We start from the raw sequence: 12418 nt of genomic DNA, 5'->3' as shown, positions 1-12418 counted from the left end.
ACATATGTACAATAACAAGGAGCCCCTATGTTGGGGTTTGGAAGGACTGCATCTGGTGTTCCAGCACATAGGCTAGAAAAGTGGCCACAGAAGGACAGTGTTACAGCCCTGATCTTGCTTGTTGATGGAATTCTATTCTCCCGGACATTTGCTTAGATCCACACAAAAAAACAATTACTCTATTAGCATAAAAAAAGAATGATTTTCTTAATACTTCCAAAAGTGCTAGTTTACATCTATGATGTAATCACTGAGCTATAGTTCACATGTATGATATACTAGCTGTGAAATACAGTTATCTGATTACCTGACACCTAGCAAAAATAAGTTATAAATTGTAATTGGTGGGGTTTTGGCCCTATCTGATAAAAATAAAATTATACAAATTTATGGGCTGAGTCCACACCACTAAAATAGAGGCGAGCTTTGCCCTTATCTTCAGTGGGTGCAGGATTAAGCCGTTAAAGAGTTACAGACAAAAATATACTGTGATTACTTTATTGACGTAAGAATTTTTTTTTTTGCATTTACTAACATAAATAGATCAGTTATTTATCTTCATACATACAGCTCCTAGAGTGTCTTCCTTTATATTTAGTCCATCCAACTCCTGCTGTTGAGCATCTAATTCCTAAAGAAAACAAGCATGAATAGTTTAGGTAACAATTACCACTGGAGGAGGATTTAATTCCCTATTCTACACATTTTATACTTGCAAATGCTGTAGAACATTTAGTTGATTTGTTAGGTATATATGCGAATAGGTTAAGACCCCTTCCTCTAAACAGCTCCAGGCAGAGCTTCACTGACTTCGCAGTACTGGAGTCTTTGTGAATAAGATTCATATCATGGTTACTTGTATTTTGGCTATAATTATGAACCATTGTCCTCTTTCATCAATTTTTTTTTGAAAGGAAAGTGTCTGTTGAAAAAATAGTATATATATTAAAAATATCCTCATCTCTTTTGTTAAACTTTAGATAACTGAAACTGAAAGAATTTTAAAAATCTAAGTTTAATTTTTGCAGTCATTTTCATTTATGTGAATGTCAGGCAGTTACTGTAGTGGATAAGGAATTAGAAATCTTGGGTTTTGCTCCCAGCTCTATCACTGACTTGCAATGTGACCTTGGATAGGTCATTTAGGTCTGGATCCTGCCTAGTTTATAATAGTTCTTAATTTTACTCATGTGTTTAAAGTTAAGCATCTAACTGTTTGCAGGATCAGGGCCTTAACCTCTACACCTTTATTTCCCCCATCTGTAAAATGAGAATAATGATGGAGGAGAAAGAGGATGATTTATCCTTTGTACACCACATTGATATCTACAGGTGGAAAGTCCTAAGTATTATTTTGTTTCTAGTCAATTTCATTTTCTGATTTTCATGGATTAGCACAAAGTTGAAATGTTGGTGATAATGCTACCTGAAAGTTTCCTTTTAAATTAATCAGATCTTAAATTCTTCAGTATTCCAAACTATACAGTAGAAATCATGGAGCTAATTTCACATACATCTTAGACAAACAATATGACAAAACCCACCTGCAACAGTTTTTCATTTGTAGCCTTCATCTCCATGTATTTAGCTTGATTTTCCTGAGACATATTTTTTATTATGTCATCAGCTACTTGTTTTTCACGCTCAATATCTTCTTCCACTGCTTGAATTAACTTTTCTTTGCTGTAATAACAGAGAAAAGTAAGAGTATTTTTGTAACTTTTACTAGGTACTACTTATACTTTTTATTTATTTATTTAAGAGATGCTCATTCCATGCTTTGTACCCTTTGAAACAATCTAATTTCACACACAAAATATACAACTAACTTCTTTCCCCAGAATAAAATAAATATATTCCAGCTGATAAAATAAGTGCACCATTACCATAGATTTTTTGCTTGAAATATATATGATACACATTGTATAACACTGGACTTGATTCTTCTGTCCTTACACAAGTTTAACTCACTGAAATCAATGTGAATTTTGAACACAAAACAACTTTAGGGTCAAACCTATCATAAAGTAATTTTTTGAATGTTGACATACCAGGCAATGTTCCCCCTAAATAAAGAGGGATTATGTGACAGATTTAAGATACTACTAGAGATAGTTGCTTCAATTACATCACCATTATATACAAATTAGCAAACTAAAAAGATGAGGCTTGCAAACCATGAATTTTCATTTAAAAATGTGCACATCTGTAAAGATCTGAAGGTTTTACTTATCTGGTGACTAGATTCCACTTACAAAATAAACCTCTTCTCTTAGAAGTATCTTTAATTGACCACAACTCATCCTTTGTGTAAACTCCTGCAATATTTTAACTTGATTTCTACTATGTGATCAGAAATTATGAGGCCTAAACATATCATTACCAGACTTCCTTATTGGCTGTACATCCAAATAAATCTAAGTGACTATAAGAAATTGCGCAACCTAGTCAATCTTTTACTAAGGAAGTTCTAGTCTTTTATTTTTTTATTTTTAGCTACCTGCCCGTTCACGGAGTACAAAGGTTGAAAACAAAGTAAAGTGCTGTTGCAACACATCACTTCTTTTTAATGCCCAGGAAACACACAACTATACATATGCTCTCTCAGAAAAAATAGAAAGGTAAGATACTTTATAGAATTTTTTTACGAAACCAACTTAATATCTTAAGTGTGTGGGAAAATACTTTGTTTATATAATTTGGCTGTCAAATTGGAAATAGATCATACATTAAAGACGCTTTGGGTTCCTCGATCAATATGAACCTTCACAAGCCAAGCTACTGCGTTATGCTTTGTTAGAAGATTAGAAAACAACCGTAGTCTTTTGGAAAGGAAAGATTTTCTGATTTTACAAACTACATTTCTTCCCAATTTATTCTTGAAAACTGCATATTTTATTGTTTTTAACTAATATAGGAAGTGTAAAAGAACACATCCCTGTGAAATGAAAAATCCTAAAAAGCCATTTATGAAACATTTTCAAAGAAAGCACCTATGGGCTCAGATCATAGGAGAATGTCAAGATATTAATGATGTGCTGCCAGCCTGAGTTTTTTGCAAAATGACTAATTTTAAAAAAATCTATTTTCCAATAGATCATCCTTCAAATAGTATATGTTGAATTTTTTATAATCCTTTATCTTTCTGCTCTTACGTTGATGCTTATATGGGTTTTTTCATTGCAAAAGAAACTGACTGACAATAAAAGGAAAATTTTTTAGACAAAATGGATTTATTGAGTTTACAGTGTCCCTTTAATTCAGATGTACTGAACAACGTTGATAATTTTCACCATTTAGCAACTTGTAAAGATTTGTTTCTCCTTTTCAAATTGCAATAATTTTCTGAGTCAGGATTGCTTTAATAGCCTGCCCTCCCTAGGTGTGCAGAGAAACCCACAAATCTCAGGTATGCTGCAGTGATGGGCGACAGGGGATGGATCACCTGATGATTACTTGTTCTGTTCAGACCCTCTGAAGCACCTGGCATTGACCACTGTCGGAAGACAGGATACTGGGCTAGATGGACCTTGCGTATGACCTAGTATGCCGTTCTTATATTCTTATGATAACTGAAAGTTTCTGTACAGCAGTGGTTCTCAACCAGGAAGTCCAAGGCCTCCTGCAGGGTTGTGAGCAGGTTTTAGGGGATCCACCAAGTATGACCAACATTAGACTCGTTAGGGCAGAAAGCCAAAACCCTGCTGCACAAGATGTAGCCCAGGGCCCCGAGCCCTGCCACCTGGGGCTGAAGCTGAAGCCTAAGCAACTTAGCTTTGCGGGGGCTCCCTGTTGTGTGCGGCCCCAGGCAACTGCCCTGCTTGCTACCCCCTAACGCCGGCCCTGGCTTTTATATGCAGAAAAACAGTTGTGGCATAGTTGGGACATGGAGTTTTTCTAGCATGTTGGGGCAGCCTCAGAAAGAAAATGGTTGAGAACCCTTTCTATAGAGCCTGTGGAGTGAATCTAGCAGATGTACATTTCCAACAACAGTGGAGATACACAACAGGCTAGAGCAATCCCCATCTTCCTAAGGGGGCAGACAAGCAACTAGCTAGGTTGGGTCAGCAGCCCACACCTGTAAAAGAGATCATAAGTACTATTTGAGAAAAGAGCTATAAGCCAATGTGCCCAGCAAACAAGTTTGCCAATGGCTAGGCCTGCTATCATGGTACGAGATTGGCAAAGGCTTCCTTTAACTAGCTTTGAGAAGAATTGAGACCTAGCTTTTAAGAAATAATTTTGATGCTGGAAAGTCTCTTTATTCATCCTAATATTTCGTTTGCTTTTTTGATCGCAGCTGCACATTGACCAGACGTCTTCACTGAGCCATCCACAGTTGAGTCTAGGTCCTTTTTCAGGGTTTATACAGTTAACATGGAAGAACCCTGTAAGGTGTCTGAGTTTTTAACTTTTTCTCCTCCACCGTGCATTACCTTACACTTACCAACATTAAAATTCAAGTGCAATTGTGTTGCCCATTCACCTAGCTTGGTTAAGTCTCTCTGAAGGTAGTCATACAGTCATCTTTGGTCTTGATTAACCTAAATAACTTTATGTCATCTGCAGACTTTGCTACCTTGCCTCTCACTCCCCTTTTCCAGCCCATTTATAAATATATTAAACAGAGGATCTGCTGTGAATCTTTAACCATGATGGATACTGGCCATTTAATCCTGCTCTTTGTTTTCTGTCTCCTAGCTAGCTTTTGACCCACGATTACTTAGGGTTTTTTATCAGCCTCTTGTGTGGGACCATGTCAAAGACCTTTTGAAAGTCTAAATAAATTATCTCATATCATTCTCCTTTATCCATAACTTTACTAACAAGTTTGAAGACTGTGAATAGTTAGTGAGACACATTTTCCTTTTGCAGAAACCATGCTGGTTACACCCCATTATATCATGATCTTCCAGATGTTTTATTATTCTATTTTTAATTATTGTTTTAATCAGTTTGCCAGGTAGAGATGTAAGGTTTACTGGTCTGCAATTAACCTGATCACTCCTAGTGCCTATTTAGAATACAGTCCCTAAATTTGCACTGCATATGTCTGAAGGAGCCTAGATTCAACTTCCTTAAGGGGCGATAAAGTAAATTTTTCCAAACTCTGGTTTTCCTGCCAAATCCTATTTCTCCATCTCTGGTGATTTTGCCTCACAGGATTTTTGCTTTTCTTGAAAATCCAAAGATGCTGCATGCATGTATCCTTTAATACAGCTTACATGGTTTGCATTCACTTTTACTTTATTACTTGATGGGTTTATCTTGCCAATAAACCCTGATTCAAAGGAGCAGATGGACCAGGTATCATTTGCACAATTTCTGAGGTAGGTTAATCTTAAAATGAATAGCCTCTGTAAGGAAAGCACTCATGATTTCCAATAGATAGGGTGTATCCCTGTTCAAAGACCCCAGCACAGCATTTTGAGCGCCATGGTTACCTAGCTCCAAAGCATAGATGAATAGGTCGGTGCATAGGGGGCTATCCTATGACACGAATAATAGACAGCTTATGAGTTCCATTGACTGTGCTCGTCACCACATATACTGATCGATTGCACAAAAGCTGCCTGGTTGGTTTCATATTTGGCTCAGTTCAATAAAGGCTGCAGTTATTTTGGCTAAAACACATCTCTCTCTCCAATTAGTGTCTTATTTAGGCTCTTGGCAATATTTACGTAAGACAAAAACACAGTAAGTTATGATGAATCATTTGTTTCAACTATAAATCAACACTTCTGTTTACATTACTAAAACCATCTTCACCAGGAGCATGCCTTTAAACTACTAATACAGCAACTTACATTTTGGCCCTAACATGCAAAAATATTTTCTCTTCTAGATTTTGAACATGAAAATCCCTTGGCTAATGATCTGGATTGGAGCACTATTTTCCAATCCAGTCAAGACTGACTGTAATATTACTTCTCTTTCTGTAAGTTTTATAACCATATAAACTAATCTGTTTAATTTTTGCTCATTTTTGTAGACGTTCCATCGAAATTACAGGAGAATTTGTAGATCAAAGACATTATGTATTTTAACAATAGTCCCATCTACAACCACCTCAATACCTTATGGTGTGTATATATGCAAAGCCTACATAAAGCTATAGCTGGAGGGAGGGAGGGAGAGATATATATATTCAACAACCTGATGGTGCAAGCATGTAGAAATGGAACAAACAACATGGCTTTCTTTTAATTGCACAATAAACGAATGCAAATCATTATGACAAGGCTGCACTTGGTAATTTATTGAATTGCAAACATGTTTGATATGTTTATGTTTTCAGATCTTGATCCAAAACCCACTGATGTCAACGGTCTTTTCCCTGACTTCATTCAGTTTTGGAGCAAGCTCAAAAAACTGCAAGCTGCTGGGCACCCTCAGCCAAGAGTGCTGACGGAGTTCAGCCCCACAGCTTTTGAAAACAATACTAGTAATAAGAGAATGGAATTTAATTTTTCACCTCACTCTTTCCAAAGAGAATTTTAATTGAATCGCATCCTCCTTCTTGTACTTATATTTTGGGTGTCATGATGGACAGTCAGGTGATTAAACTGCTGTTATATTGATTACTCTGCTTACATTAAGGAAGTGACTCACTGCCTACATGTCTAGAACTAACTTTGCTATTTATCTTTTGCACTAACCTGTGGGAGAGGAAATTACACATACACACACACACGAGAAATCCACCATCTTGTAAAAATAAAACAGGTCTCAGTGTACTCATTGGTAGGCAGAATAAAATCAGTACAGTAGGCTCTCCGATCTGAGATGACTGCAGGTAGGTTAGTTTCAACCCAGAAAATCAAATTAGTGTCTTGGTTGCAATAAAGATTTACTCTTTAGTGAACTCAATCCTTCTCCAAAAGGTCTACCTGAAAATCTTATTAAAATAAATATCTTTACAGAGGGAACAAAAAATAAAGAGAAAACAAAAAATGAGTTCATTCTCAAACTCTTGCCCCCTTCCTGTCATTCAGTCACTACACCTTTCTTCAGGGATCTTCTGGTTATGTAGGAAGGCAGTTCTTTTTATACTCAGCCCCCTTCCCATCAGGCCTGGCCAAAACTTCACATTACATTCCTAATTGCTCTTGGTCATTAATTCCCAGCTTTACCCCCTCACCACAGAGGGGAGTTTCACCTCTCTGTCTTGGAATTCCACACTCCAAAACTGCTTCACTAAGGGCTTGTCTAGACTTACAGGGGGATTGATGCGTGGTGATCAATGCATCGTCGGTCGATTTAGCGGGTCTAGTGAAGATCCGCTAAATCGACCGCAGATCGCTCTCCTGTCGACTCCTGTACTCCATCGGATCGAGAAGAGTAAGGGGAGCCGACGGGATAGCATCTCCCATCGACATCACGTAGTGTGGACCCCACGGTAAGTAGATCTAAGCTACATCGACTTGAGTTATGCTATTCACGTAACTCAAGTTGCATAGCTTAGATGGACTTTTCCCTGTAGTGTAGACGAGGCTTGAGATGATTTCCACCACCTCAGTATATCCCACAAGTATATTTTTAAGAAAATCAGGAATAGGATAGTACAGGCCCAGGACGGCTTTCCTTTTGGACCTCAAAGAGTTGGTACACTTGGTTACAAGGGTTTTTTGCACTGCAGGTGCTTGTCACTGTTTCTCTCTCCTTCACCATCAACCCTCCCTACTAGAAAATAATTTGTAATTTTCTATGTTTATATTGTTTTTCTCTCTCCCTTCAACAGGTCACTTGTGAGGAATCTGCAAAGAATTACTCTTCTATCCCTACCTCCCTAAGTAAAAATGTTACTAAACTGTATCTTAGCAATAACAACATTACTTTAAACGATACCGACAAAAAGGTTCTGCAGCTATTTATTAACTTGACTGAACTCTATCTGAATGAAAATGCCATTACTGTGCTACATAATAATACCTTCTGCAATCTGTCAAAACTCACAGTTCTAGATATTAGTAGTAATTATATCAGTACAATTGAACAGGCTGCATTTAAAGGCCTAAATCAACTATCCATATTGTATCTAAATCATAACAAAATATCCCAGTTGGATTCTGACACAACTGCATCGCTAAAAAACCTGATGATTTTGAGTCTACAGGACAATTTGTTGAAGAACTTTGATGTAAAAGCATCATTTAAATGGATTACCTTAAATGGAAATCCATGGAATTGTTCCTGTGGCCTGCTCAGTTTACAGAAATGGTTGAATACCTCAAATGTGACAATGGGTAAGTTTGACAACAGCAGCATTCAGGACATTACAATATTTACAAACGTAATCCCTCTGCAGTGTTTGTTTCTCTCCAATCAACCAGCATTATCTTGGTCTTACCTGGTTGCGCCTCATCCAGCTTGCCCTCATGTATAAAATATGATTTAATACTGTTAATTAATAATGAACCTCACTTATATATCACAATATCTCACTTACACTGCAGCACAGACCCTATAAATATAATCTTTCATTACCTTTTTATTATTCATACTTTCAGAACATGAAAATGATACTCTGTGTGCATATCCAGAGGTCTGGAACAAATCGTCTATCAAGACAGCACCTATCCAAAAATCTGATTGTGACTCAAGAAGAGGTTCTATAGCAATCACTACACCTTCCACATCTGCCATCAGTCCTAAAATCATTTCCATTTTAACATCCTCTCTCAATTCTTCAAACAACAATATTAGGAGCAATGCATCATATCCAGGTGATGTATTGATGTTTTATTTTAATACTTCATAATAGCACTGTCCAATACTAGTGCTATGGGACATTTCTCCAAATAAGTTATGGATATGGGGATTGCTGTGCTCCTAGGCACAGAAATATTGAGTTCACATTATGTGGAATTTATGTTATGTTTAACTTTATCAGGAGCTCAAAATTGACCTGAATTAGAACTCCATTATGGAATATTGTAAAATAATATCTATAAACTAATGATGTGAGAAGCAGATTTGAGGTTCAAATAACGATCCAAGTGTTTGTATTTTAAATGAACTACAATCAAGCCACCCAGTTAAACCGCCCACAATCTTCTATGCCTGAAATAGGCTCCTTCCTATTTTTAGTTTTCTTCTTGGTTTACTTACCCATATCCTTATCCCTAACCTCTGGTGTATTCAGTGGGAGGGCACCATGACTGTTCCCACACTACCCCTATTGGAAACACGAAGGAGCACTTACACCACTTTCTCCACCACTGGTGTCCCATTTTGAACCACCTCCACCCCCCAACTTGATACCCTTTCTCTCCCTTTTGACCCACAATTTATTCTCTATTTCATCCTCCAGCCAAATGATTCTGGTCCCCTGCCTTTTCCCACTCAGAGTAGCAACTCCACTTCCTGCTCCTGAGACTCTCTCTCCTCTGCACAAAGAGACCAATAGGACCGATGAGTGACTGAAGTGGGAGAAAGGGATGGCAATCTCTGGATTGTTTTATACCTAGGAGGCCAGCACAGCCACAAAATCCCTTAGGATGCAGCAGCTGCCATAATTCCCTGGACACTAGCCAGCACTGTGAACACACAGGGTAGATTTCCAAATAAAGATTCTTGGCAGCTATGATCTGTTGGGATTTTCATAATAAAGGAAATATATCTGGAGAGGTGCAAAATGAAAGAAAATTAAAAAGTGACTATCTGGATGTAGATGTTCTAGAGGGCAATCATGTCAGCTTGAAGCTTGAAAATGAAAATGAAAGTCAATTATACGTTCTATTGTCCTATTCCAGGGATGAATCTAAAGTTCACTTAAAAGCTGAATAATGATTCGAGGAATGTGCCCAGAACATTTCAACAGACCTTCAGCCATGAAAAGAAGTTACTTATTTAAACTTGGCCACACAGCACATTCTGAGTATCTAGAGGGTGAAAATATGGACTTAGGTACCCGCACGTAAAAAATTTGTTCTCCGTGCAGAGATATTGGTTGCCCAAACATTAGTATTCTATTAATGTTGTACAAAGAGTCTCAAGAATTCTTCTCTCTATCACTTTGTTTCCATTAATCCCTTATTGGGCCATGAAGCAATTAATATCAGGTTTTTTGGGTATTATGCAAGGAGCTGGTTATTTTGGTTTAAGATATTTAATTTAATGTGATTTTACTTTCTTTTGTATTCCTTAAGGTTCTCCACCTCTTGGCAAAAGTTGGGTCTTTCTGCTTGGTGTTCTGGTGTTTGTCCTAAGCTCTTCACTACTGATTTTTATTGCCATAAAATTCCCACTGTGGTACCTCTACTTGATCAGCTACAATCACCGTCGTCTGAAAGAATATGAACCAGAAATGTTTGATAAGGAGTTCACAACTGATCTGAGCACTTCTCCATCAATATCAAATACCAATGAGCAAGATTCCATTGTAGTATTTGAACAAACTCATACATTTGTACTTGACGAGGATGGATTTATTGAGGACAAATATATAGACGACCCTGGATTAACTGAAGAGGTCTAAATTCTTATATAATGGATGATAATTTGGCTTTTCAATAGCTGATTATATAGGATCAATCCATTCAAAATCTTGTATATAAATATTTCTAGTATATATCACAGATAGAACTCAAAGCCCTCAATCTCTCTCTTTTGGACAAATGTGTGGCACATGTTGTATTAACTGTAGAAGTAAGAAATCTGGTGATGTGCATGTATTACCACAGTAACAAATATTTCAAAAAACATAAGCATATACTCCATATGTCTGACACTAAAATCTCACTGTTTGATTATAATGGGGGGAAATAACACCTACTTCTTATATAGTATTTTCATCAGTAGATCTCAAAACACTTTACAAAGGTAGCATCGTTACCTCTGTTTTACAGCCAGGAACTGAGGAACAGAGTGGGGAAGTGACATGCCAATGTCACCCAGGAGGCCACTGGCAGAAGTGGGAATTGAACCTAGGTCTCCTGAGTCTCAATTCAACGCTCTATCCGCTAGGCAAAACTAAAAACATTGATTAGAGCACTTGGGATTTTCCAGCTAAGCCAAACTCAGTTTTCTTTATTCATAAACAAAAAGTATTTGTTTGAGTAAGCAAAATAAAAATGCTGTCTCACCTCCACCACTTAAATGCATCCAAGGACAAACTATCATTATTATATACCAGCCACCTTTTTATCTTCTGCCACTGTTGCCTGATGTCTTTTTTGTTAACATGTTATGAATATTTGAAAACTGCCAATGCAGTACATATTTTTAATAACTTAAAGAAAACACTGAGACAGGTAATTTTTAAATTGCAGGTAGATGAATCTCTTCAAGATTTTCAAATATGTTGTTGAGATATAGGAAAACATTTTATTTAAGGAATAATTTATGGTAAATGAGAAAATAGACATTTGTTTTTAATATTAGAAGAAAAATGTATTTTGCATTATTTCACAAAAGTGTTTATAAAATACAGTGGATAGCAAAATGCTCCACATTTTTCATCATTTTTGATTAAACTTTTAAAGTCACAAGATCTTTACATTGTATAAAAAACAAGATTTGAAACATTAATGGCCCAAATCTATCCTCAAATAGACCCACTGGAATAAACGCCAATATTTAAAAAGGGCTCTAGAGGTGATCCCGGCAATTACAGACTGGTAAGTCTAACGTCTGTACCGGGCAAATTAGTCGAAACAATAGTTAAGAATAAAATTGTCAGACACATAGAAAAACAAACTGTTGAGCAATAGTCAACATGGTTTCTGTAAAGGGAAATCGTGTCTTACTAATCTATTAGAATTTTTTGAAGGGGTCAACAAACATGTGGACAAGGGGGATCCAGTGGACATAGTGTATTTAGATTTCCAGAAAGCCTTTGACAAGGTCCCTCACCAAAGGCTCTTATGTAAATTAAGCTGCCATGGGATAAAAGGGAAGGTCCTTTCATGGATTGAGAACTGGTTAAAAGACAGGGAACAAAGGGTAGGAATAAATGGTAAATTCTCAGAATGGAGAGGGGTAACTAGTGATGTTCCCCAAAGGTCAGTCCTCGGACCGATCCTATTCAACTTATTCATAAATGATCTGGAGAAAGGGGTAAACAGTGAGGTGGCAAAGTTTGCAGATGATACTAAACTGCTAAAGATAGTTAAGTCCAAAGCAGACTGTGAAGATCAAAAAGATCTCACAAAACTAAGTGATTGGGCAACAAAATGGCACATGAAATTTAATGTGGATAAATGTAAAGTAATGCACATTGGAAAAAATAACCCCAACTATACATACAATATGATGGGGGCTAATTTAGCTACAAGTCAGGAAAAAGATCTTGGAGTCATAGTGGATAGTTCTCTGAAAATGTCCACGCAGTGTGCAGAGGCGGTCAAAAAAGCAAACAGGATGTTAGGAATCATTAAAAAGGCGATAGAGAATAAGACTGAGAATATATTATTGC

General features: G+C 37.0%; 2 protein-coding genes across 5 annotated transcripts in view; one reads left to right on the top strand and one right to left on the bottom strand.

Moving 5' to 3' along the window:
- Positions 1 to 12418, bottom strand: part of IFT74 (intraflagellar transport 74) — a 61824-nt gene that overhangs the window by 33217 nt on the left and 16189 nt on the right. For all 4 annotated transcript variants that reach the window (XM_034774019.1, XM_034774022.1, XM_034774020.1 and 1 more), the window contains exons 9-10: positions 1545 to 1683; positions 569 to 631 (exon numbers count right to left, since the gene is read on the bottom strand). In XM_034774019.1, coding sequence (XP_034629910.1) covers positions 569 to 631; positions 1545 to 1683 — 202 coding nt within the window. The remainder of the gene's footprint in view (positions 1 to 568; positions 632 to 1544; positions 1684 to 12418) is intronic.
- LRRC19 (leucine rich repeat containing 19) lies at positions 2518 to 11642 on the top strand. Its single transcript, XM_034774023.1, has 5 exons — positions 2518 to 2621; positions 5846 to 5938; positions 7742 to 8246; positions 8511 to 8726; positions 10152 to 11642. The coding sequence occupies exons 2-5, from the start codon at positions 5855 to 5857 to the stop codon at positions 10478 to 10480; spliced, it is 1134 nt and encodes a 377-aa protein (XP_034629914.1). The 5' UTR covers positions 2518 to 2621; positions 5846 to 5854; the 3' UTR covers positions 10481 to 11642.

Source organism: Trachemys scripta, chromosome 6 (genome assembly GCF_013100865.1).
Source record: "Trachemys scripta elegans isolate TJP31775 chromosome 6, CAS_Tse_1.0, whole genome shotgun sequence".
Classification (NCBI taxonomy): domain Eukaryota; kingdom Metazoa; phylum Chordata; order Testudines; family Emydidae; genus Trachemys; species Trachemys scripta.
The sequence above is the reverse complement of the archived record's forward strand: the minus strand, read 5'-3'. Positions and strand labels throughout refer to the sequence as shown.

Coding starts and splice junctions, on each gene's coding strand:
- LRRC19 (XM_034774023.1), top strand. CDS start 5,855: ATGAAAATCCCTTGGCTAATGATCTGGATTGGAGCACTATTTTCCAAT. Junction 8,247..8,510: donor TACCTCAAATGTGACAATGG/GTAAGTTTGACA, acceptor TCATACTTTCAG/AACATGAAAATGATACTCTG. Junction 8,727..10,151: donor GAGCAATGCATCATATCCAG/GTGATGTATTGA, acceptor GTATTCCTTAAG/GTTCTCCACCTCTTGGCAAA.